The 24,185-nt window shown below is 31.8% G+C and overlaps 1 protein-coding gene across 1 annotated transcript; it reads left to right on the top strand.

Annotated features, from left to right (window-relative positions):
* Positions 1 to 20,589: 20,589 nt before the first annotated feature.
* On the top strand, positions 20,590 to 23,813 carry LOC129953853 (uncharacterized protein K02A2.6-like). The gene is made up of 3 exons (XM_056067362.1): positions 20,590 to 22,599; positions 22,643 to 23,120; positions 23,164 to 23,813. Exons 1-3 carry the CDS (start codon positions 20,590 to 20,592, stop codon positions 23,811 to 23,813), a joined length of 3,138 nt encoding a protein of 1,045 aa, XP_055923337.1.
* The last annotated feature ends 372 nt before the right edge of the window (positions 23,814 to 24,185 follow it).

A 24,185-nucleotide genomic window follows, 5' to 3' on the forward strand; every position in this document is an offset into this window, starting at 1 on the left:
AGGTTATTTTGTCAGGCCTTGACTTAATAAACGATAAACTCATCAAAGAAGAACTCATCTCTTCTGGTTAAAAATGCATCGATTTCTACCAAAAATCAATACAGAAGCTACATATACATATATTATTTACTTTGAATGAGGCACTACCAAATTAAATGTTTTCCTAGCATATTTAACACTATTGTTCGTTAGGACTTCAAAACACATAACCCCGGGAAGGTTACACAGTGTCATAATTACCAGGTTTATGGTCATGAGTCTTCAAATTGTCACATTAATAGTTTTTGTGCAAACTGCTCCGGCTCCCACAAAATTGATGACTGTACTTCGACTGATGTTAGTCGCTGCGCCGATTGCAACGGTCCGCACAAATCATCCGATCCCAACTGCATAATCCGTAAACAATGTTTGGATATACAAAATAAAATTTCTTCTCGTCGTCAAATCAATTCAACAACATTGAAGCTCCAGCCTTGCCTAAAGTGCAGCACAAAGTCTCACATGTTCGTTTTTCTCTTTCACATTTTCTTACGTTGCCTCATCGTTCAAAACATTGCTTTGTTGAACAAGTACCATGACCTACAACGTCATCGTCATCAAAAACTAGAATGAATCCACATGTTCCCATGAAGAACACTCCACCTATTAAAGCTAATGATAGCAACAAATTGTTCTCTTTCGAAGAGATGAACTCTCTATTTACTGAAGTCATGACTAAGCTCATGCCTCACTAAATCCGATAAATTCAACGTAATAACATCACTAGCTATTAAGTATGTCTATTCAAACTAATATGTTAAATTCCTCTCTTAAAATTATTACTTGGAATGCAAGAAGCATTTCAAGACAAAACTTGCCCTAGTCACAGAGACTTGGTTAAAAGAGGATACATTATTTTCACATCCAGATTTCATTTGCTATCATCTTGACAGGAGGCACTTAGATGGTGAGAAAAGAAATTGAACACACTGTTCATACTAACTTACACCTACGGTGTATTGAGATATTAGGAGTAGACATATGTTTAGGTAACAATTCCAAAGTCAGTGTTTTTTCCGCCTATTTCCCTTGTGGAAATAGAGCCGCTGAGAAAATTTCGCTACTTTAAAAGTGACTTACGAAAAATTTTTAGACTTCGCAAGAACATTATTGTTGGAGGCGATTTAAACTGTCGTCATCAACAATGGAATTGTCTTCGCGCCAATTGTTGGGGCAATATACTGTACGAAGTGAATAAAGTTTATCATAGCTTTTCATTCCTATATCCACCTAACTATACTTATGTCCCCACATCTCGAGGTAAGAGTCCCTCTACCCTTGACTTTTTCGTCACTAAAATACCCAACCATTTACTTATAATAGGCTTGGCTCCGACCACCTTCCCGTAAATATTACTTTAGACAATGTACACCCTGTTCAGAAGAACACAATTATTTACAATTACTGTCATGCTAACTGGAATCTATTTAAATCTTTTATTAATGCCAACTGTAAAATGAATGAATACGCATCGAACGTTGACATCAGCTCGAATCAAACGATTCCCTACGCAACAATTTTGTAGCTCTTGTTAACCGGACTTCCGAAGTTGCAAACCCTAAGCTATCTACAACAGCCAATAGTCAAAGAACAAAAACTTCCCGACAACATATTGCTCTTAATTCGTTTGAGAAACTTTGAAAGACGTAAATGGCTCAGCTATCGTTACGACTTTTTCTTCAATAATTTCAAATATTTTAATAAAAACAAATTTCAGATTTCCAAAACTACCGATGAAATGGCTTATTATCTTCTGGAAGGTTACTAAAATACTAAAGAAAAAAGGTACTAATATTCCACCTCTTAAAGCACAAAATCAGCTTTGCATTGCTCCAAAAGATAAGGCTAATCTCCTAGCAACAAGTTTTGCAAAAAAACACAATGTGCCTTACCAATAATCAAATTTAGTGACGACTTAAATATTTAAGTGGACTCTAAATAATGAACCATACCAATAATCAATTTAATAGTCAGCTTAACGCTAAACGTCACTCTAAATTTTAGAGTAGAGAAACGCGTGTTTAACTTCGTGATTAAGGTTTAACGTCATGTTTGTGCTGTCATTCTGGCAGTTGGCAGGAAAAGAAATTTTTCGTATGTTTCTTTAATCTGCTGCAAATTTATTTTTGGCTGTGACCGTGAGCTCATAAAAATTAGCAATCAGAATAAACAAATAGATTAATTTATTTTTATTTAAATATATAAGTAACATTTCAATTTATTTCAGAGTAAATTGTTATTCCAATGGCAATAAAGCGAAGTCGGGTCAGTTAACTGGACACCAGCAATGAAGGAGTTGCTGGTTGAAGCAGTAAAGCCGTTTTCTATGACAGTGGAGAGTAAACTCAAGGATGGAAAAACACTCAAAGCTAAATTTGAAGCTTGACAGAGCATTCAGGAAATGTTAAATGCCACTGGCTATTGCCTTAAAAACGCAAGCCAGGAGCAAAATAAGTTTAGTCGGTTTCAGAAGGAAACTGGTGAACACCCCCCAAAGAACATTGAAATATCTGCAATGTTGTCAGTGGACTTCCAATTAGATAATGCGAGATTTGATACCGATGCAATTCACTCATATGTCTGTTTGGCAACAAATGTAGTAGATAATGTAATAGAGCAGAGTTTAGTTAAAGACGTGTTTAATTTGGTTATTGGTTAACACGCAAATAAACTCGTCTCTAAAGTTTAACGTGGCGTTTATCTAAACGCTTGTTTAGGCAATAATTATTGGTAAGGCCCAATATTACTGCTAACCTTAATGACAGAAATACATTCAATACAGTTTCTAGCTCTATTACTACCATAGCCCAAGATAACATTGTTTTTCCTGACAACTATTTGGTGAATCCTGAAAAAGTACGTATACTTATCAAGTCCTTAAATAACAAGAAATCAGCTGGTTTGGACGGCATCAATAACAAAATTCTAAAAGGCCTTCCTCCCTCAAAATATGTTACTATCCTGAAAGCTGGAAAGCAGCATTGTTTATACCAATTGCTAAACCTGGCAAACCCAAAGATGATGCTAATAGCTACAGACCCAACAGCCTATATTTGATAACAAAATTTATTTTGACACAAATATTTCAAGTAACTTTATGTTTGAACAGCTCAAAACACATTTTCAAAAAAATCAATAACGATTAGCAATAAAATATAAGTCTAGAATGCAGGGTCACCTGAAGACTTATATTTCAAAAATCGGTTTGAACAAATTATAAACAAATTCAAAGATACACTATTTCGATCAATTTGATTACCGTAACCTGTGTTTTTTATGTTTGCTCGTTCATTGTATTCAAAATTCGTTAAGGGGTTATAGACAAAATTTTATATGAATCCTTTATTGTGCGCATATTTTAACGACGAACGAGTAAGAAAAATAGTTGACGTGCTTCAATTGTTTAAGTTATTCTTATAGCATTTCTTGCACCTGTTGTAATCGACAAGGTTAAAATAATAGTTCCTTTAGAAGATTTACCCTTATCTTGTGAAAATATGCAATCTTAAATGATCAACTAGGTTGCATAAATATGCCCTACAGAATTATTCTTTCGTATGGGGTTAATATTAGATTTGAATGTGCAAATTTTGTATTCGATTTGATTTTATAAAAAAGGTTACTCAATCCTCATTCTATATACAAATATTTTCATTAAAATGACGTAAATGTTCTAGATTTACTGTAGAAATTTAATTTTTCTTCATATAACCAATACTTTTCCCTTTAGAACCAGTAAAAGTGACTCAGGTTTCGGATGCATGTAAGAATTTCCTTCCAAAAAGTGAAGATGCATTTGTATGAATTGGCAGCACCTAACGCAAGTTGCTACCTCTAGACTTACCTTGAGGAGAAGTTTAGATACCCATATACGCTCTCGCACCTGCATAGCACATAAAGTCGTGAAGTCATGCACGCATTATTATATGCATCGCATCAGTTCCAAAAAGTTATGAAAGCTGAGTGCCTTATATCCTTTGACGGCATAGGTATAAGGTAAGGTACCTTACCTTACGTACCTATATGTTATACGAAAATGGGGGTGAACTTTTTTTTAGATGAGAAATTCGGGTTTCTATTACGAAATACACATTTACCTTGAATCAACTCACCTGAGACTCAACTCAGAACTGAAAATATATGGGCAGGTACCTTTACTATGGATATTTTTAGGTATGTAGTTTTTCGACGGGTGAATTGTTGCAGAAAAGTTTTTTCTTTATTTTTCAAGTGCTGAATATGTATAAAAGCATAAAAAAAGCAGGAAGAGGTATAAGGTATACTATTTATGATTTATATGGGGTTACAAAGTTACTCTTTATTTTTTTGTTTTATTATTTTTTCGCATATTTTTTGCACTCAATTTGAATACGAAAAGGGTTCATCAACAAAATAAGTGCCGAGAGTGTATTATTTATTACCAACTTGAATCTATGGCCACGGCCAAAAGTTTATGGTTCTGAAAAAAGAAAAGAAAATAGGAACTTATATATATATGCACAATATAGATTTATTAAAGGAGGTCTATACTTTCAGCGGGAATTGTTTTTGATTTACGGTTAAACTTTTTGAAGAAAACGTAACTAAAGCCTTAAAGAAATAGGGAATTCAAAATTATTTGAATAATATTAAGCAATAGGTTCCTAAATCCACTTAAATCTAAGAAACTTTAGGACGATGTTCAAATGACGTTAAGGAACCAACGATGATATTATAACCAATCAATTTAAATGCTCTACTTTTAATAGTGTCCAGGAGGCTTAAGTACGTTGAAAGAGTTAAAGCGTAGGCATGGGAGTTATACTCAAGCTTTGGAAGTAAATAAGTCTTGTCAATAAAACGCCATATCGGAAGCTGAAGAAGAGGGATTTGAGTCTGTAAACGAATATGGAAGGCTAGGAGTACTATCGCTGGCTCAACGATGTATTGGATAAGACGTCAATGTGCCTAAAAGAGATAGAAAACTAATAATGAACTTATAAATTTGATTAAAGACTAAAATCAATATTTTTGGAATTATCGTGGCTAGATTTTGGCGCTTAGTGGCTGCCATTTTGTTTTGGTGACATCTGTCAAATCTTTTGTTTATTTTTGAGTTGTTTATGTCAAATCTTTTTTTGAAAGAAATTGAAACTACGATTGTCGAATTGACTAATGTGGTAGTCAATACGACAACTGCGGTAGTCAATAAGGCAAGTGAGTTTTTATATTGACTACAGCAGTTTTGTGTTTTATGGCCTCACCCCGTTTGTTTCCAATCTGTAAAATCCCAAAATTTAAATTGCATTGAAAATAAAATGTGTGTTTTAGTACTTAGACTGTTGACAGTGGAATTGTTTTTTCCTGAAAATTGTTTGTTTTAATAAACCAGCATAAAAGTGTTCATATATGCGTTTTGCCCCGATGTAATGGTTGGGCTCATCATAAGATGATCATTACACCTTGTCTTGACGCATATTTTCTCGTCATTTTTTCGCAGTTGTTCTATGAAGCTTGGATATATGGAATCTTGATTTATTCGAGAAGCTATGCGCTAAGACAAGGTGTAATGGTCATCTTATGATGCTGGTTTGATTTTAAATCATATTTATTAAAACTTATGCAGTGTTAAACAAAACTAAAATTTATTATTTTTATTTTGTGTGTGTTATTTCTTGTGTTGAAATGATGTTTACCTTCAAAAATAGTGAAATCCAAGAAATAATACACCACAAATAAAAACAACAGACTTAGTTGCTTCTTTTTATAATTAAATTTAATTATATACTAAACGTAGGTAGCATTGTTGACAGTTTTGGATTCATGTTCTTATGAAATTCCAAAAATTTGTAGACTCTCATTAAGACATTAGTTGGCCTAATTTTGTAGGCATATAACAAAATGAAGTACTAATTTTTTCCCTTAACGCAAGTATATAGAGGTTGAATAGTTTCACCTCTGGATTTCCTGTTGTCCTCTAATACCTTGCGTATTAGACGACAACATTCAAAAATGAATGCCATAAGAACTCTATGATGGTGAACTTGCTTCTTGACTTGGCTCCGGTGTTAGATTTTCTTGAAACTGCTGCTATTGAAAACTATTATAAGTGAATACTTTTGAGTATCTTCAGCACGAAATCATCTGAAAGGAATGAAAATAAAAAAGGACAACGTCAGTAAAGCACAGTTTGACATTTATGTATTTATTAGTTTCATACAGAGAATTTAGAAATTTAGTTGACACATCAATCTGTAATTGTTTATGTAGACATAATTAAGATATAGGTTAATATTTAGTTTTATTTGTATGTCATTCATTATAAAATAAAAAATAATCATTATAAAATAACGTAATAATAATTGTACGTACCTTCTCCAAAAGTAATATCTCCCAGGTCTTCAGGAAGTTTTTTGATGTTCTACAATGATTTTGCCACAAGGAAGGTATTGATGTGCTGGTTGCATAGACCGTTTCAATGTTTTCATCGATCTTATAACGAAATAAGAAAAAACATACATATAAACTTGGTCATAGCATTGTAGATCAGTTTGTGCTCACTTAAGAACAGTTTTAGAAAAACTTCATACCTTCAAAATAAAAAAAACTGACTTAAGAACAGTTTTAGAAAAACTTCATATCTTCGACATAAAAAAATGGACTGTTAGATTTTTATATAAAAATTAATAAATATCGAAAATATTATTTTCTGTGAAATAAAATAAGTTTGAAGCCAGTTTTTTTAATTTTTAAAAAGCTATTTGAGTCGAAAGTAAATTTTTACCCAGTTTTAGTATTTTTTTTTTAATATTATTTTTTGTAAAAAAAACTGTCAATTCGATTTTTCTCAAAATTTTATCAGATGTCAAAAACATTATTCTTCGTTGCACAAAATTGTTTTGGAGATGAAATCATATTTAAGTCGTAAAATTTTGGAGGTGACACATTTTTTTTTTCAGTTTTTTTGATTTATGAAAAAACCTTTAAATGGATTTTTTTCAAAAAATATACTTCTTTGATATTACGTTACAATACATTATATAAAATTTAATTCAAGTCTCTAGCGGTTTTGGGTTAACCAAAATTTTCACCTTTTTTTCAAACTGCTATGGTAAAAAAACCACCCACGCAAATTTCTGGAGAGCCCTTTCTGCATCTTTCTGCCTTATTATCTGTATAACTAAATTAATTTTAAGTCGATATCTCTTCTGGTTCTTGAGCTATGAACGACGAACGTACGGACGCACAGACATCTTTCTAAAAATGTTTTATTTTGACTCTAGGGACCTTGAAACGTCGAGAAATGTCAAAATTTTCAATTTGACAAATCGGACCCATTACAATAACTTCCTATAGCAAGTTAATAAGAAATAAATAAACGTGGCCATAAGATTGTAGATCAATTTGAGCTCACTTAAGATCTGTATTAGAAAAACTTCATATCTTCGAAATAAAAAAACTGACTTGTAAGGAATATTTAGCTTCATTTTAGTAGTCAAAAAGCTTCGCATAATGAAGTGTAGAAAAACAAACAGAAAAAATATGAAGGTTTTTTTGTATTTTTGCTTTTCAAAAACTATTCATTTTAAACTTAAACCAAATGAAAATAAAGGCGCAACATTTTTCAAAATATTGGACTCCTTTAGTTAATTTCTAAATATTTAGCGAATTAATAACTAGTAAATTACTAAACTCTTGAACAAAATTGTTTAAAATGTTGCACCAAAGTTTTCAACACATAATTTTATGTTATTGATTGAAAACAGAAACCTGGAAAACTTAAACGTCTATTTTTATAAAACGCACCGGTCTGTATCTTGAGTTTTATTTTATAAAAGGGCTATTTTTCAAATATTTCACTTTGTTTAATGAATTTTATTGGCTACGCCCACAAACTGTTGAATTATTCGACTGATAAATTGTCATACTTCAAGCTATTCAATCAAGTTTGTGTTTGTAAGTTTAATTTGTTATTAAAATGTGTTTTTCATACTGAATTATGCAATAACAGTTCTTAATCAAAATTAAAACCTATTTTTAATTTTAAAGCATTTGCAAACTCAAGTATATCACGAAAAGCTAGTTTGTTGTTGTTTGTATTTACGGAATGATTTTTTCGTTTTCTGTTAAATAACGTTGTTGTTGTTGAAAGCAAACATTTCTTTTGTAAAACTCCATTTGTCTGTTTTTTCCTTGAAGATTGTGGACAAGCTGGTTTAGCTTGTAGCTCTGGTTATTAAGATGGCGATGATGTCGAAAGGCTAAGAGTTGACGACATTGAGGCAGAATGTGTTTGGCCTAAGTGCATAATCTGACTCTGGAAATGAAACAAATTAGGGCGCCCCTAAATCTTTGCACCATCGTTCAATATTACGTTCAAAATCGATTTGGGATTTTATCATGAAATTCATTATCATACCACTTTATAATTTTCTGAACTTCTATTGATTTTTTGAAAAAAAAAAACTGAAAACTCAATAGGAAATTTTAAAGTTGTCATATTGACTGCCGATTTATCACATTAACTATCGCAATAGTCAATAGGATGACATCTAGTCGTCAATATGTAAACCACGCTTGCAAATATGATGCACGTGGTCCTAACATTTTTTTTGGCTTAGCAAATTAGCATTTTTTTTTAAAGAATTGATACCTAAGATAATTTGTTTTAATTATCTTACATTTCTCTTAGTCTCAATAGATTACTTACGTATGTATTTCAAAATGCACCGCACCTATGATACTATTAAACAATATTATCGGCTTAATATTTTGAAATTCCTGACTTTGAAAAATATTAAGTTGAAAGAGGACGCCATATCTTTACATCTCAAAGTAATTTTCTTATTAATACGAGTATAATGTTTTTTCTTGTATTTTTGTTCAATTGAAGTTTTTGGGTGTTTTTGAAAATGCACTAACGAAACTAGATGAGTTGTCACATTGACTATCGCAATAGTCAATAGGATGACATCCAGTAGTCAATATGACAACTTTAGTTTCAACATAACTGTAAATGTTGATTTACTGTTTTAGTCTGGAAATTAAGGGGGTTTGAATTTTGCACACTGAAAAAAATGAATTTTAAATATAAGTTTATTCTGAAAAAAATTATTTGTTTAATAATTATAAGGTTTTTACATACATGCCTTGTAATAACTTTCTAAATATTACGCTGATATATGGTACAGACACTAAAAACACTTTAGATTCGAGGTTAAAATAAATAAATTGGGTGGCGCAACAGTCCGTTGAGAACTAGGGACTAATTTGAGAAAGCACTTTTTCATGACATGAGTTACTCTTGAAGTATTTGTCAATTCCTCGCAAGAGGCAGTACCCGTAAAAAGACTTAAGATGGCATAGGCAGGGATCGAACCCAAGACCTCTGGCATGACAGTTTTTTTTTTTAAATTCATTTTTATTAATTTGTTCTTAAAACTATCTTAAAGCTAGACAAAAATTCATAAAACTAGCCTAATTATCCATAACTTACAACTAACTTAATGGTCCCATACGGACACTCTAAGTTAAACTATGACACTAACTACTTATGCCTTTCGGCCCTAAGATATATTTTACTTCAATTAAGATTTTTTTTATTTTGTATTTATTAGAAAATTATGAGAAAAAACTAATATCAAGGTCCTTTTTTATTTTTACTTACAAACTACTTAAAATAAGGTCCTTAAATAAAACTTAAAACTAACTTAAACTACCTATTCTACCTATAAACTACTTAAAACTAGAACAACCACAGCAGCAAATCTAACTATCTAACATTTTTGTTTTTCATATTTTGTTGTCTTTTTTTTATTTATTTTTTTTTTAATGTTTTTCTTATTTTTTTTATTTTTTTGTTTTTTTCGTATTTTTTTTTCGTGCCACCATGCCTATTCTACTTAAAACTAAACCCTAATACTATTAAACAAGTATGTAAGCCGGCCAAGGCTTAAAACCCCATCCCGACTACCCAATATCAAGTGCCGATTGAAGCCACTAAAACTGGTTCTCCTGCTTCACCCTATCAGTTCGGTCCCGTTCGGACACAGCCCTACTGAACCGAAGGAGCTCTGCTCCGCCTTGTGTCATGACGTCCCGATTGTACAGGAGTCGCCTATCCACGGTTCTTCGTCTGACGTGGTAGATTAACGGAACTGCCAATCTATCCTGTATCAGATAGCATTTGTCTAAAAAGAGGAATGCCTCTGGTGGAATGAAGCCGCCCAAGCGTGCACTTTCAAAATACTCGTCGTTAGAACGCCCCGAAAATTAAATTGTTGGTCGAAGACATAGCTCTTGCAATGTGACCTCAAACAGTCCAACGCACTAACCATCATGCCAAGGGTAGCTACTCAACTTCGAGTTTGAATCCAAAAAAACTTTCGAGACAGTAGAGAAAAATGATTGAAAAGACATGGGCTCCAAGTTATTTGTAACACAAAAAATAAAATAAACTGATAGAAGGGATGGGAAGTCCCAATATTTTTTTCGATTTCAATTAGACAACCGTGGTAGTCATTATGACAATTTTTGTTGAAAATCGAAATCTTATTTGACTACCGGGTATTAAATATAACAATAACCGATAGTCACTTTTGGTAGGCAACCAAATTGTCATATTGACACCGAAGTTGTTCTATTGACTACTTTTGTTGTCATATTGACTACCCAACATTGACAATCGAAAATTGTTCTATTGACTATCAAATAGTAAATTTTTTTTAAATAAGGTTATCATATTGACTATTTTGGTAGTAAATACGACAATTTGGCCAAATTTCAAGTCGACGATTGTTAATATGGAAACTTTTTTTTTCTGTGTAGATTCAATTTAAGTTACTTGCTTTTGAACGGTTTTGCCTCTATGTGTTTATAACCGTTTAAGCTTAGCGTTACTTTCAGATTGTTGAAGACAAGTGAAACCTTACAACTTATTAAGATTTTTCAAATATTACATATATGAAATAATGTAAATATTTCAACTGAATATTGAAAAAAGGGATGGAAAACTATCAGTGATTTTATTGAAGAAAAGTTATTTTAAAAATTTAGTTATCCTCAAAAAACCTTTACGTGTTTTTTTGAATTAAAAAAAAATATCTAAAAAACCTGAGCCATTAATTAAAATATCCTAAAACGGCCTTAGTTTAAAATATGAATGTTATTATTTAAAATTTGTATAAAAAATGTCCAAGGTCTATGTGTTAAGTTTTGGCACCGATATTGTGGAGCTTTTTCGGGACTGTCATTAATTAGTACCCTATGTTCGCTATAGACAGTTTCAGTGCTTTAATTTTTTCAGCTTGTCTGCGCATTGGCTTAATAGTGTTCTATCTGATTCCTTATATGCTTCCTAACTAATTAAGTCATATCAAACCTAATTGCTATTTGAAAAGGAACACATCTGCAACATCAACGAACCTTTTGCTATCTCCACCAATCCTCGAATCTAATTCAAAGTAGCCATACATCCAGATGTTTTGTTGGATGAAATTAATTAGTATTTTTTTTGTTGAATGTACTGCTCCTATAGCAACGAAGGATTATTTTGAATAATGAACAGGAATTGTATGTAGGTATTGTCTTCAAGCAGAGTGTATACTATTACCGTCAAGCTATGCAAATTGAACATCGTTGATAATTTTGTACAGTCCCATCATTCAGTACAATTATAACAGGGAACCCATCAAGTCCATGTAGACTCTATGTCTAAGCTCAAGGATATACTTAATTGTTACACTCTTTCCATCTTTCAACCTATTACTTCTCCGTGCATTCGGCTTTAAGGCAACTGCAGTATATTGTAGTGATTTGCATTCATTATATTTTTGAAATTGGAAACTAATTGAAGTGCGGATCATGAGGAACGTATAAAAATGAGGGCGGACTGTGGGTGTCATCACTCACTTCAAAGAACTATACATAAAATTTCAACCTCATTTCATCTTCAATAAGGACACAATATCCAAATGTTTAAATCCACCCCATTTCAAAGCCTAATCATAAGCTCAACACAATTTCTATGAACCAACAGTAACTTATGTTAAATTCAACTTTTCAACGCTTTCGAATTCATCAGATATAATGCATATCCGTCACCGAGAGCTGACAGCTAATTTCTATAGCCAGCGATATTGAATGATGCAATATTGGATTATTTTAGTGGCAGAAACAGCGCTTTCAAATTGAAATTAACTAAATCTGTAGAAGACACACAGAATCACTGCCACTATATTATGATGACGTGACAACTTCACCAAAAGTAGCTACCTACGTATTTACTCCTATAAGTCGCAACAACTTCCCTTATCAATGGCGGCAATGGCAGGATGCATGCGAGGGTTTCAAAAACATAAACAAACAACATTTTGTGGTGCTGCTCATGGCTGCTGATCCTGATACTACTGCTGCTGCTGATTCTGATGCTGACTGATGGGGGCTGACATATGATGGGATTAGTGTTATCCTAATTAAATGTGGATTACATGTTGAATATGAGGCTGAACAAGAAGTGTGTATGTACAAAAGTACCCTACCACGGGCTCATATTGGAAAATCAATATAGGAGCTCAAGTTACCCTTTATGATACAGTATAAGCTCATATACATGTACATGGTACATAAGCTTATAGCCGTATATTTATTTTGGTTTTAGGAAGTTAAGAAAACGGAAAACTTAATGGATCTAACATTGATTTGGATATAAAGTCGCTTCCAAACTAATTAAAAGTTTGTAAACTTCCTGATGTTGAACTTTATATCTGTCTGTCTGCCTGTCTCTGTGTTATGATGATGCTTTTTTGGTTAGGTTAGGAATACAAAAATAAAACATATTATAACGATGAGTTTACATTCTTGAAACAATAGAAGGTGAGTTGGGCAATATCTGGGGGATTATATTATGAAACATTCAAAACTAAAATGATGAACTGCAAATGTTGTCGAACAATCAATGCAAAAGAGAACAGTTTTCCATTTTGTGGGGTTTAAGGTCTTTTTGGTTAAAAAAGTTCAACAGTAGAACTTTCGGACCATTCATGATGCTGTCATTATTTACGTTTAGAAGAGTTTTTCCAAAAAGATATTTAAGTATGCATACCGTTCTGAATAAATTATTCTGTGGGGACTTGAAAAATATCTAAATACCATTACAAATTCCATTATTGTGATACCATATAAATGTAATAGAGAAACACAAATATATTCCTAACCCTATTTTAATACAAAATATTCCTTTTTTTCATTTCGATTTTTAAAGAAATTAAGTTCAGCAGAGTTAGATTTGGTTTAAATAATTGTTTGAACGTTCAGATTACAGTACAAAATCGTATGTGTATTTCAATGGATTTATCAAAAATGATTTCTATTAAATATCGTATCGATGGAAAAACTTCTTGCCAAGCGCTGATTCATTTTTTATAAAATCTTTTTGATGACAATTGAAAGAATTTTATTGATAAAAAATATTTTGTACGGATTTATTATTTAACAATATTTCATCGATCGTTGGTAAATTTAAAATATTATGAGCTTTTGACGAAGTTTTGTTTGGATTTCAAAGACTGATTTTCGTTTTGATTAAGTAAAAGCTTAATATTCTTACTGTCAAAAATAAACTTTAATAATCAAGCTTAACACAAAAAACATTATTGAAAATATTTAATTTCTGAAAATTAAAAAAAAAGCATCTAAAAGGTTTTTCAATAAGGGCGGGTAGATGTTGAAATAGAATGGAAGGGGGTTAGCTGTGTGGCACGTAGCACCGTCCTGCTCGAACCACATGTCGTCTAGGTGCACATGGTTCCCAAAATCCACACCAAACGGTAACTTTTTAAGAATGCATTATCACCTGGTGAACCGCACTTGGGTTAGTGCCATCCCATATACGGCAATTTTTGCTTGTAAACAGTCATTCATAAGAATGCGCCTCGTCACTAAAGATGATTTTTCGGCCAAAATTGGGGTCCTCTTCCAAACGATTCGAATCCCAGCGAACAAACGGCGCGGGTTTTTTATGCTCATGAACTTTGAGCTTGTGGGTCAGTTTGGTCTTGAATGGTTGTAGGCTCAAAGAATCTTCGCCAATTCTTTGTAAAATACCATTAAATAATGATATCGCATTGGCTATTGTATCTTCTGAGATTGCGACAACTTTATTGGATGGAGGTAGAACAGCTCATTCAATATTTTAAATGTCACTAAATATTCAAAATAACCCATGGCAAAATAGCTGCAACAGTATAAAATTATCATCTATGAAGAATGCACTATGGGACAAAAAAATTCGGTTGAGGAGTTGAACAGGGATGCCAACGAATTAAATCTCAAGATACAACATTTGTTACCAGGAGACTTGGTGCCATACAAATCTATTGACATAGTTTGTGATACTACCAAAATTGTAAATTATCCAATGATTTTTTGACCTCATTGGATTTCAATATCGCGAAGCCCTATTATATACAAAGATGTGCCAATTCAATTCAAACGCCTTTAATTTCCAATTAGATTGACATTTGCAATGACTAACAATAAGTCTTAAGGCCAAAAGATCCCTGTCTGCGGCTTAGATTTGAGAACTGCATGTTTTCACATGGATAACTATAAGTGGCGTGCTCCCGAGTTGGCAAACCATTCAGTTTGTTTGTATTCGGGAAAGATGGGACCACAAAAAATATTGTACTCTCTGGTGCATTAAGGGATTGATATTGTTTGTTGGTAGTATTGTCATAATTAGCGATATATTTATAATTTTAAAGAATTAATTTTAATAAATTACAAATATTTGTTTGGTAATTTGTTATTTTCATATTTTGTCACCGTCTACATCTCTCCCATTTATACATATACCACATCCACACACACTTAAAATTAGTTATTTATTTCTAGCAAAATATTCTCTAGAAATTATTTATATGACAAAACAACGTGTGACGGGTCAGCTAGTATTTTATATAAAACTTAAAACTAAATTTAAAAAAAGAAAAGAGGCTGGGATGCGACCCAGACTCATAACTTCCCATCCCGTCTGTCGATTTGTCTTGCTTAAAAGTTTGTCTATATGTACTCGTATCAATTTTTACCAACTTTGCGTACTATTTTTTGTAGGTTTTACTTTTTATGAAAAAACGGACTGTTGGATTTTTATATAAAAATTACTGAATATCGAAAACAACATTTTCTGTGAAATAAAATAAGTTTGAAACCAATATTTTTAATTTTTGAAAAGCTATTGGAATCGAAAGTAAATTTTTACCAAGTTTTAGTATTGTTTTTTTTTTTTGTAAAAAAAACTGTCAAATCGATTTTTTTCAAAATTTTACCAAATGTTTTTTCTTATAAGATAAAATAAGTTTGAAGCCTAAATTTTAAATTTTAGAAAAGATATTTGAATCGATATTCAATTTTTACCAACTTTGAGTAATGTTTTTTTTAGATTTTTATTTTTTATAAAAAAAACTGTCAATTCGATTTTTCTCAAAATTTTATCAGATGTCAAAAACATTATTCTTCAATTGTTTTTTTCAGTTTTTTTTTGATTTATAAAAAAAAACCATTAAATGGATTTTTTCAGAAATAGTCCTACTGAACCGAAGTCGCTCGGCTTCGTCTAGTTCAAGGACGTCTCGATTGTAAAGGAGTCGCTATCTACAGTTTTACGGCTGGCGTGGTAGAGTAGCGGAACTGACTCCCTATCCTGTATCAGCCCTCGATTGTATAAATAGAGAAAAGCTTAATGGAGAATGTAGCCATTTAAACGTGCACTTTCGTGGTACTCATTGTTGGGTTAGTAAGCCGCAAAAATTAAGCTGTAGTCGACGACTTCGCTCTCGCAATGTGACTCCTACCAAGCTTCAGCAAGAAAATATCTATTCTATTTATGTTGGCTCTGTTTTTATAGAATAATAATGTTTGTACTCCGACTGTGGTGTTCTGTGTAGTCCAAGGCAACGTGGCAGACGTTGTCCCTTAAACACCCGAATCTTTTCAATTTGAGATGGGGAAACATTGAACCATACCGGGCACCCATAGGCAATTATCGGCCGGATAAATTCCATGTAAAAAATCACCTTCACCCTGCTGTCAATACCATAAAACAACTGTTTGTTCAAGGCAAAAGCTAACCTAGCTCTATTCAGAGCAGCACTAATATGTCTGTCGAAATACAAGTACTGATCCAACCAGATGCCAAAGTACTTTACTTCACTTCTATTCGCCAGTGGCTGTCGATTTTGTCCAAAAGATCACTAGATTTTTCCAGTTCTTTCTCGTATCACTTGAGGCTCCATACAGCGGAGTCCTGAACAGAATAGTTTCGCATTTCTGAAAGTTGATTTTCAACTTCCAGTCATCGCATTTTGCTGAATCTTGTCGAAGTGAAAAAGTGTCTGGATAACCTCAAGTTTTGGGGCCGTTCTGTAAGCAATTAGGTCGTCGGCGGCGTTCGCTATTGCCTGGGTTTGACTTGCAAACAGATCACTAGTGTAAATGCTGAATAAGATCGGCGAATTAACCGCTCTCCGTTGAAGACCATTTTTAAGATTTTTCTAGATGTTACATTGCCAATTTTGACAATAAACCGTCTACCATTAAGCATGTCATAAAGCATATACAACAGTGGTTGATGATTTGGTTTAAGCATCTGAATAATAAACAAACAATTTGACAGATGTCACCAAAACAAAATGGCCGCTATGGGGCGACAAAATTTTCCTGAGCCAAAAAAAACACTATATGTGATGAAATTAATTATTGAAAAGATATTTGAGTCGAAATAGATTTATTACTAAATTGTTTTTTTAAGGTTTTTAATTTTTGTAAAAAAAATGTCAGTTTGATTTTCCTCAAAATGTTACTTGTCAAAAACGTAGTTTATGTTGCATTAAATCATTTTGGAGTAGTCACTTTTTGTTCGTAAAATATTCAAGGTAAAAAATATTGTTTTTTTTTTCAGTTATAAAGAAAACGTTAATTAAAAATACTTTTCAAAAGTATACCATTTTGGTATCACTTTACAATTTCTAAAATAAAATTAAGTTTAAATTAAGCTTAATATTTAATTCGATAAATCGGTCCAGTTACAACAACTTCCTTTGAGAAGTTAACAACGATTCAAGATATCGGCTGAAATTTTAAAAATACCACTAACATTATTTTTATAAAAAAATCTTGATATATTTCTAAAATTTGATATGCATGTGTATTTTCGGGTAATAACTGCCAAAACACATTTTTCAGCGTTGCTTAAAAGTATAACATAATGAAATTTTTGAATTTTTAACTGTGGTTATATCTCAAAAACTTGAAAATTTAATCTTAATGCAAAATAAGTCCTTAAAATCTTAACAAATAAAATTATTACTTTAGGGAAAAGGTTACTTTCAAAATATAGAACAACAAACGTTATAGTTTTCTATTTTATTTCTCATTTATAAGACTTTGCCGTGATTTGGCAGGCACTGAAACTAAAATTTTTTTCTATAAAATAAACAAAAACTATCACAGAATTAAGTGTAAAGCAAATAAGCTAAAGCAAGCTTTAATCTAAAATCCAATTAAGTATTTTTATTTCAATTTTTACAATGATGCAATTTGAATTTTCTGCATTTCATTTCAAAACCGTCTCAGTATTACAGTGCTACAATTTTACATAAGAACAACCCACTTCCTGTAGCTGAGTAAAAACCGCCCTTATGATTATTTTGTTTGAGATGTTTCAATTTAATGCAAATTATTCAGTATATAGACAAAAACATGGATGTTGTAGGCAAACATACGAGTCTGACATCATTAAATTAAAACAAACATTATTATCCTATTTATGTGTCTAAAAACATCTCTAAAATTGCATTCCTAACCTACTTGAAAACTCGAACAAGTATAAATATTTACGTATGTACATATTAAATTAAATGAAACAGATCTAACGAAGAATTGACAACTTATTCAATCTTTTAACTTAATTTCAAAAAGAAATACACAATTTCCTCACCTATTTTTGAGGTATTTTGGAACTGCAACTTGGAAGGAAATACAATAAGACAAAACCAAAATGTAAGTGATTTACTTTCAGTAATTTTTGTTTTCTTTTTATAATTTTCTAAATAATATATAATTAATTTTTTTGAATTTTCGTTAATTTACATCACAATTGTATATTAATCTGATACGTTTGCTTATTTTAACTTCCCATAGGAAGTCATTGCAATAGATCCGAATTGCCAAATTGAAAATTTTGACATTTCTCAACGTTTCAAGGTCCCCTTAGAGTCGAAATGAAATATTTTTAGAAAGATGTGTGTGCGTGTGTGTAATCGTTCGTTTGCGATGTTTTTTTCTTCGTCCATAGCTCAAGAACCAGAAGAGATGTCGACTTCAAATAAATTTTGTTATACAGATAAAAATGCAGAAAGATGCAAATAGGGCTCTCAAAAAAATTGAGTGGGTGGTTTTTTTACCATAGCAGTTTGAAAAAAGGTGAAAAGTTTGGTTAACCCTAAATATCTGACGAACCAAAAACGCTAGAGACTTAAATGAAGTTTTATATAATATATTGTATCGTGATATTAAAGAAATATATTTTTTGAAAAAAAAAAACATTTAAAGGTTTTTTTTATAAATCAAAAATAAACTGAAAAAAAAAATTGTCACCTTAAAAATTTAACGACTAAAATATGATTTCATCTCCAAAACAATTTTGTGCAACGAAGAATAATGTTTTTTGACATCTGATAAGATTTTGAGAAAAACCGAATTGACAGTTTTTTTTATAAAAAATATAAATCTAAAAAAATATTACTCAAAGTTGGTAAAAATTGAATATTGATTCAAATATCTTTTCAAAAACTTGAAATTTAGGCTTTGAACTTATTTTATCTTATAAGAAATATTGTTTTCAACATTCTGAAAAATCTTGAGAAAAATCAAATTGAAAGTTTTTTACAAAAATAAAAACCTAAAAAAAAAGTATAAAAGTTGGTAAAAATTGATTTTCGACTCAAATAGCTTTTCATAAATTAAAAATATTGGCTTCAAACTTATTTTATTTCACAGAAAATATTGTTTTCGGTATTCAGTTATTTTTATATAAAAATCCAACAGTCCGTTTTTACATACAAAATAAAATCTACAGAAAATAGTACGCAAATTTGGTAAAAATTGATTCGAGTACACATAAACAAACTTTAAAGCAAGACAAATCGACAGACGGGATGGAAGTTATCAGTGTGGGTCGCATCCCAGTCTCTTTATTTAATTAATCTGATCGATCGATATGTACCTGTTTATTTATTCCATTTACAAGAAATAAGTATCTATAGTTACTGAGTTTTTTAATTATTTTCCCTAGTATCCATTTTACATAATTTGAAAAAATATTTCGATACAATATGGTTCCTCCTGTTGTATGAATTATATGTCTCTCTCACTCTTCTAGTTAATTAGTTATTAAGTTAGTTTAAGTATAGTCAGTCACAGATTGTCTTTGTAACTAGCAACATCAAGCCTAATAAAGAATACTAATATTGTGACTAAAGAACGTTTTAATCTTTCATTTGACTTATACTACATGGTGTCAGAGGTGCTTAAAATAAAAAGTCTACAAAAAAAAGTAATAATAAGTCAAAAAATATAAAGTCTATACAAATTAATTAAAAAAAAAAAAAAATAGTCTATAAAAACTAAAAAAAAAAAAAAAAATGACACAGCCACCACCAACTGATCAAGTGCTCATGATTCGCTATCATATATGTCGACGTTCACGACGTCAATTTTGCCACCGGACTTGAAATCGACAAATATGCCAGTAGCGTGGAAAAATTGGTATGCACATTTCCAAATATTTCTTCGTGCTTCCAGCTTAGATTCTCAGTCAGATCAAAGAAAGGTGGCTCTACTCCTTCACCACATGGGCCCAGAGTCTCTCGAAATTTTTCATTCATTTGATCTGAATCTTGATACAGTCAAATTCGATGAACTTGTAGAGAGGTTAAAATCGTATTTCTTGCCAAAAGTCAACATTGCTATGGAAAGGCACAAGTTCTTCACGAGGAACCAACGAGTTGGCGAAACAATATAGATGAATATGTTACGGCACTTAAGAATTTAAGTCTTTCCTGTGAATTCGATTCCATTCGAGAAGATTTGGTAAGAGATATTTTTGTGTGCGGATTAAATAATAATTGGACCAACATAAAAGAGCGCCTCTTGAATGAAGGTAATATAAAACTTCAAAAAGCGCTTGATATTGCTAAAACGTTAGAAGTTACAAAAGACCATACAAAACAATTACAACAATGTGAATTAACTAACACAATCAATGTCATAAAGCGGTTTCCCGCCAAAAAAAATTCCAATAGTCAGTCAAACAGTTTTCGCTCTAACAAATACAGTCACACTCAAAATACACAAAAATCAAAACCAAATGCCCAATACAATCAAAATCCTAACAGTTATTCATCAAATTCAACACAAAAAAATTGCCCCCGCTGCGGAGAACACCACCGCTACCGATGCCCTGCAATTGGTGTAAAATGTAATACATGCAAAAAACACAATCACTTCTCAAAGATGTGCCGTTTCAATAAAACAACAAACTCTAAAAGTGCATATGTACGCAACGTAGATGCTGATGAAGGAGACGACGAAGATAATGCTTTGTTTTTGGGATCTTTAGAGCAAAGCATAAAAACTCCAAAGAACATATGGATAATCTCACTGAAGACAATGGACCACGTCATCGATTGCCAAATTGATACCGGAGCACAAGCAAACGTTATGTCGCTGTATCAATTCAATCAAATACGCTGCTCTTCTGTACAGTTAACATCATCATCAACTCGGGTTATGACATTCAGTGGAGAACAACTACCCGTCATCGGCTGTTCAATGTTGGATTGTTTATACAAAGATAAACAATATTCGATTCTATTTCATGTCTTGGACCTGAAGTGTCATGCAGTTCTAGGACTAGACCCATGCATTAAACTTAAATTAATTAATAAGGTAGATGAAATAAGACTTGCATGCATTAATAAATCTAATTCTAAATTTTCAGCTTATTCTAAAAATGTATTAGATATAAATTCTTCAAAGAGTGTTAGTTGCAAATCAATTTTAGAAAATTATAGTGAAGTGTTTAGTGGTCTAGGGTTATTAAAAAATATATGTCATTTGAAACTCCAAACAAATATAACTCCTACAATCGATTGCCCGCGTAAAATTCCGTTTGCTCTAAAAGATTTGCTTAAAGAAGAATTAGACCGTATGGAAAATTTAAAAGTGATTCTTAAATTCGAAAAACCTACAGAGTGGGTCAATTCAATAGTTTTAGTCAAAAAAGCAAATGGAAAATTAAGAGTTTGTCTTGACCCAAGAAATTTAAACAAAGCCATTCTCAGAGCACATTTTGTTTTTCCAAATATTGACGAGATAAAATCCAAATTAAGTGGTTCAAAATATTTCAGCACGTTAGATGCGAATTCAGGATTCTGGGTTATCCCATTAGATGACGAGTCTTCCAAATTGTGTCTATTTATTACTCCATTTGGAAGATATCGTTTCTTACGTCTTCCTTTTGGAATCAACGCAGCTCCCGAAATCTTTCATGCTGAAATGATTAAACATTTTAGTGATATAGATGGTGTTGAAATATACATTGATGATTTTTTTTTGCATGCCGCTACGTTAGAAGAACATAATATAATTTTACAAAAAGTTTTAAAAAGAGCTCGAGAGATTGGTCTGAAATTCAATAAAGAAAAATCTAAAATCTGTCTTAATGAGGTCAAGTTTATTGGCTATATTTTTAATCAGCATGGTGTCCGTCCAGATGACTCAAAAGTCAAAGCCATTTGTGAAATGTCCCGTCCTACGTCCGTCTCTGAATTACAAAGATTTCTAGGCATGGTTACTTATTTAGGTAGTTTTGTAAAAGACTTGTCAGTTCAACATATTAATCTTCGTCAACTTTTAAAGAAAGAGGTAGCATGTCATTGGACTGATGCGCATGAAAAAGAATTTAATATGCATAAAACTCTTATATCTACTGTTCCAATTTTAACCTTTTATGACCCTAACAAAATTATAACACTCTCAGTCGATGCGTCAAAAGGTGTGGTAGGTGCAGTAATATCGCATGATAATAGCCCAATCGCTTATACTTCAGCAACTCTGACATCGAGTCAACAAAATTATGCTCAAATTGAGAAAGAGCTATTTGCCATTCTATTTGGGTGTATCAAATTCCATCAATATATTTATGGAAAGCGTGTCATTGTCGAAACTGATCATAAGCCGCTAGTTCCATTGTTTACAAGAGCATTATACAAAGTCCCCGCCCGCCTTCAAAGATTTATGCTTCGTTTACAGTCTTATGATTTGCAGGTAGTTTACAAGCCTGGAAAATATATGTATACCGCTGACACACTTTCCAGAGCGCCATTGTCAGAAAAAACACTAACTGAGTTTGACAATGATTTAACACTTCATTGCAATTTATTGATTTCAATGTTGTCTGTTTCACAGGAAAGGTTACAAAAAATCAAAGAAGCTAGCAATAATGATGATATTCTTTCAAAGGTTAAAAAATACATAAAAATCGGATACAAAATCTGTTATTAAGGAATGCATGACTTATTATAAGATCAAAGACGATTTGCATGTCATTGATGATATTTTGTTAAAGTCAAATCGTATAGTTATTCCATCTTCAATGAGAAAAGAAGTTTTGAAACTTATTCATGAAGGACACTTAGGTATTCAAAGATGTCAAAGTCTCGCAAAAGACATCGTTTTCTGGCCAAATATTAACAATTATATTCAAAACATTGTAACCGATTGTGAAACATGCATGCGCCATCGTTCATCTCAGCCTAAAGAACCTTTACAACCGCATGAAATTCAACCAATTCCCTGGTACAAAGTTGGTACAGATTTGTTTGAATTTAACAAGCAAATATATTTGCTTGTGGTTGACTATTGGTCAAAATACATAGAAATTGAGAACTTAAACTTTGGTTATAGCAGTCAATTCGTCATAAGCAAGCTCAAAGCCATTTTTGCCCGTCATGGGATTCCTCAAATAATGATTTCAGATAACGGTATCTCCCTATAACTCTGATCATTTCAAAAACTTTTGTCAAGATTGGCAAATCGAGCACATTACTTCAAGTCCTTATCTTCCACGTTCTAATGGTTTAGCGGAACGCTCAATACAAACCATTAAAAAACTTTTGATAAAGTGTAAAGAATCAGGTACAGATCCGTATGTATCTTTGTTACATTATAGGACAATTTCCAAAGGCAACCTTCCTTCACCCTCAGAACTTCTTATGTCGCGAAAGCTTCGAACCAAAATACCTGCAATGTCAGAAAATTATCTTCCAAAATCAATAGACTATCAAGAAGTCGAAAAAGAATTAAAAAATAATAATGAAAAATCAAAAGCTTTATACGATAAAACGTCTAAATCTCTAAAACCATTAAATAAAGGACAAAAAGTACACTATAAGAAAACTCCTACGTCGTATTGGACTCCTGGTATAGTTATAAATAAATGCCAAGAGCCTAAGTCTTATGTTATTGAAGATAACCAAGGTAACACTTATAGACGAAATAGGCAACATATAATGGAAACAAAATCTGAAATAGTATCAAATCCAACTCCTGCTGTGAATGAGGTTGAGGAAACCTCACCCACAGAGGAAATTCTGCCTTCCTCAAGCACAACTAGGTTCGGCAGAAAAACAACTCCACCTAAGAGGTTTACATATCCAAGAGATCACATCAAATAATTGAAATATTGAAATAATTGAAATTGAATTGCTATTACCACTCTTGCGATTTAAATGAAGTTAAAACTATTTATTTTATTTTTTAGATTTTACTTAATTAATGTAAAAATATAAAAAGAAAAATGAAGAAAAATGTTAATTAAATTAAATAAAATTTACTCTACTTACCAATAAGTACACAAAAAAAAAAAATAAGGAAAAGAAAAATGTAAATTGAGTTTAATAAAATAAAAATAAAAATTGTAATATTGACATGAAGTTAGTTAAGTCTATTTTTCAGTTTTATTGATTATTATTTTTACTTTATGAATAGCAACAATTTGTGTAATGAATTCTTATAATTTGTTTTTATTCTCAAAAGGGAGATGTTGT

Source organism: Eupeodes corollae, chromosome 1, assembly GCF_945859685.1.
Source record: "Eupeodes corollae chromosome 1, idEupCoro1.1, whole genome shotgun sequence".
Classification (NCBI taxonomy): Eukaryota; Metazoa; Arthropoda; class Insecta; order Diptera; family Syrphidae; genus Eupeodes; species Eupeodes corollae.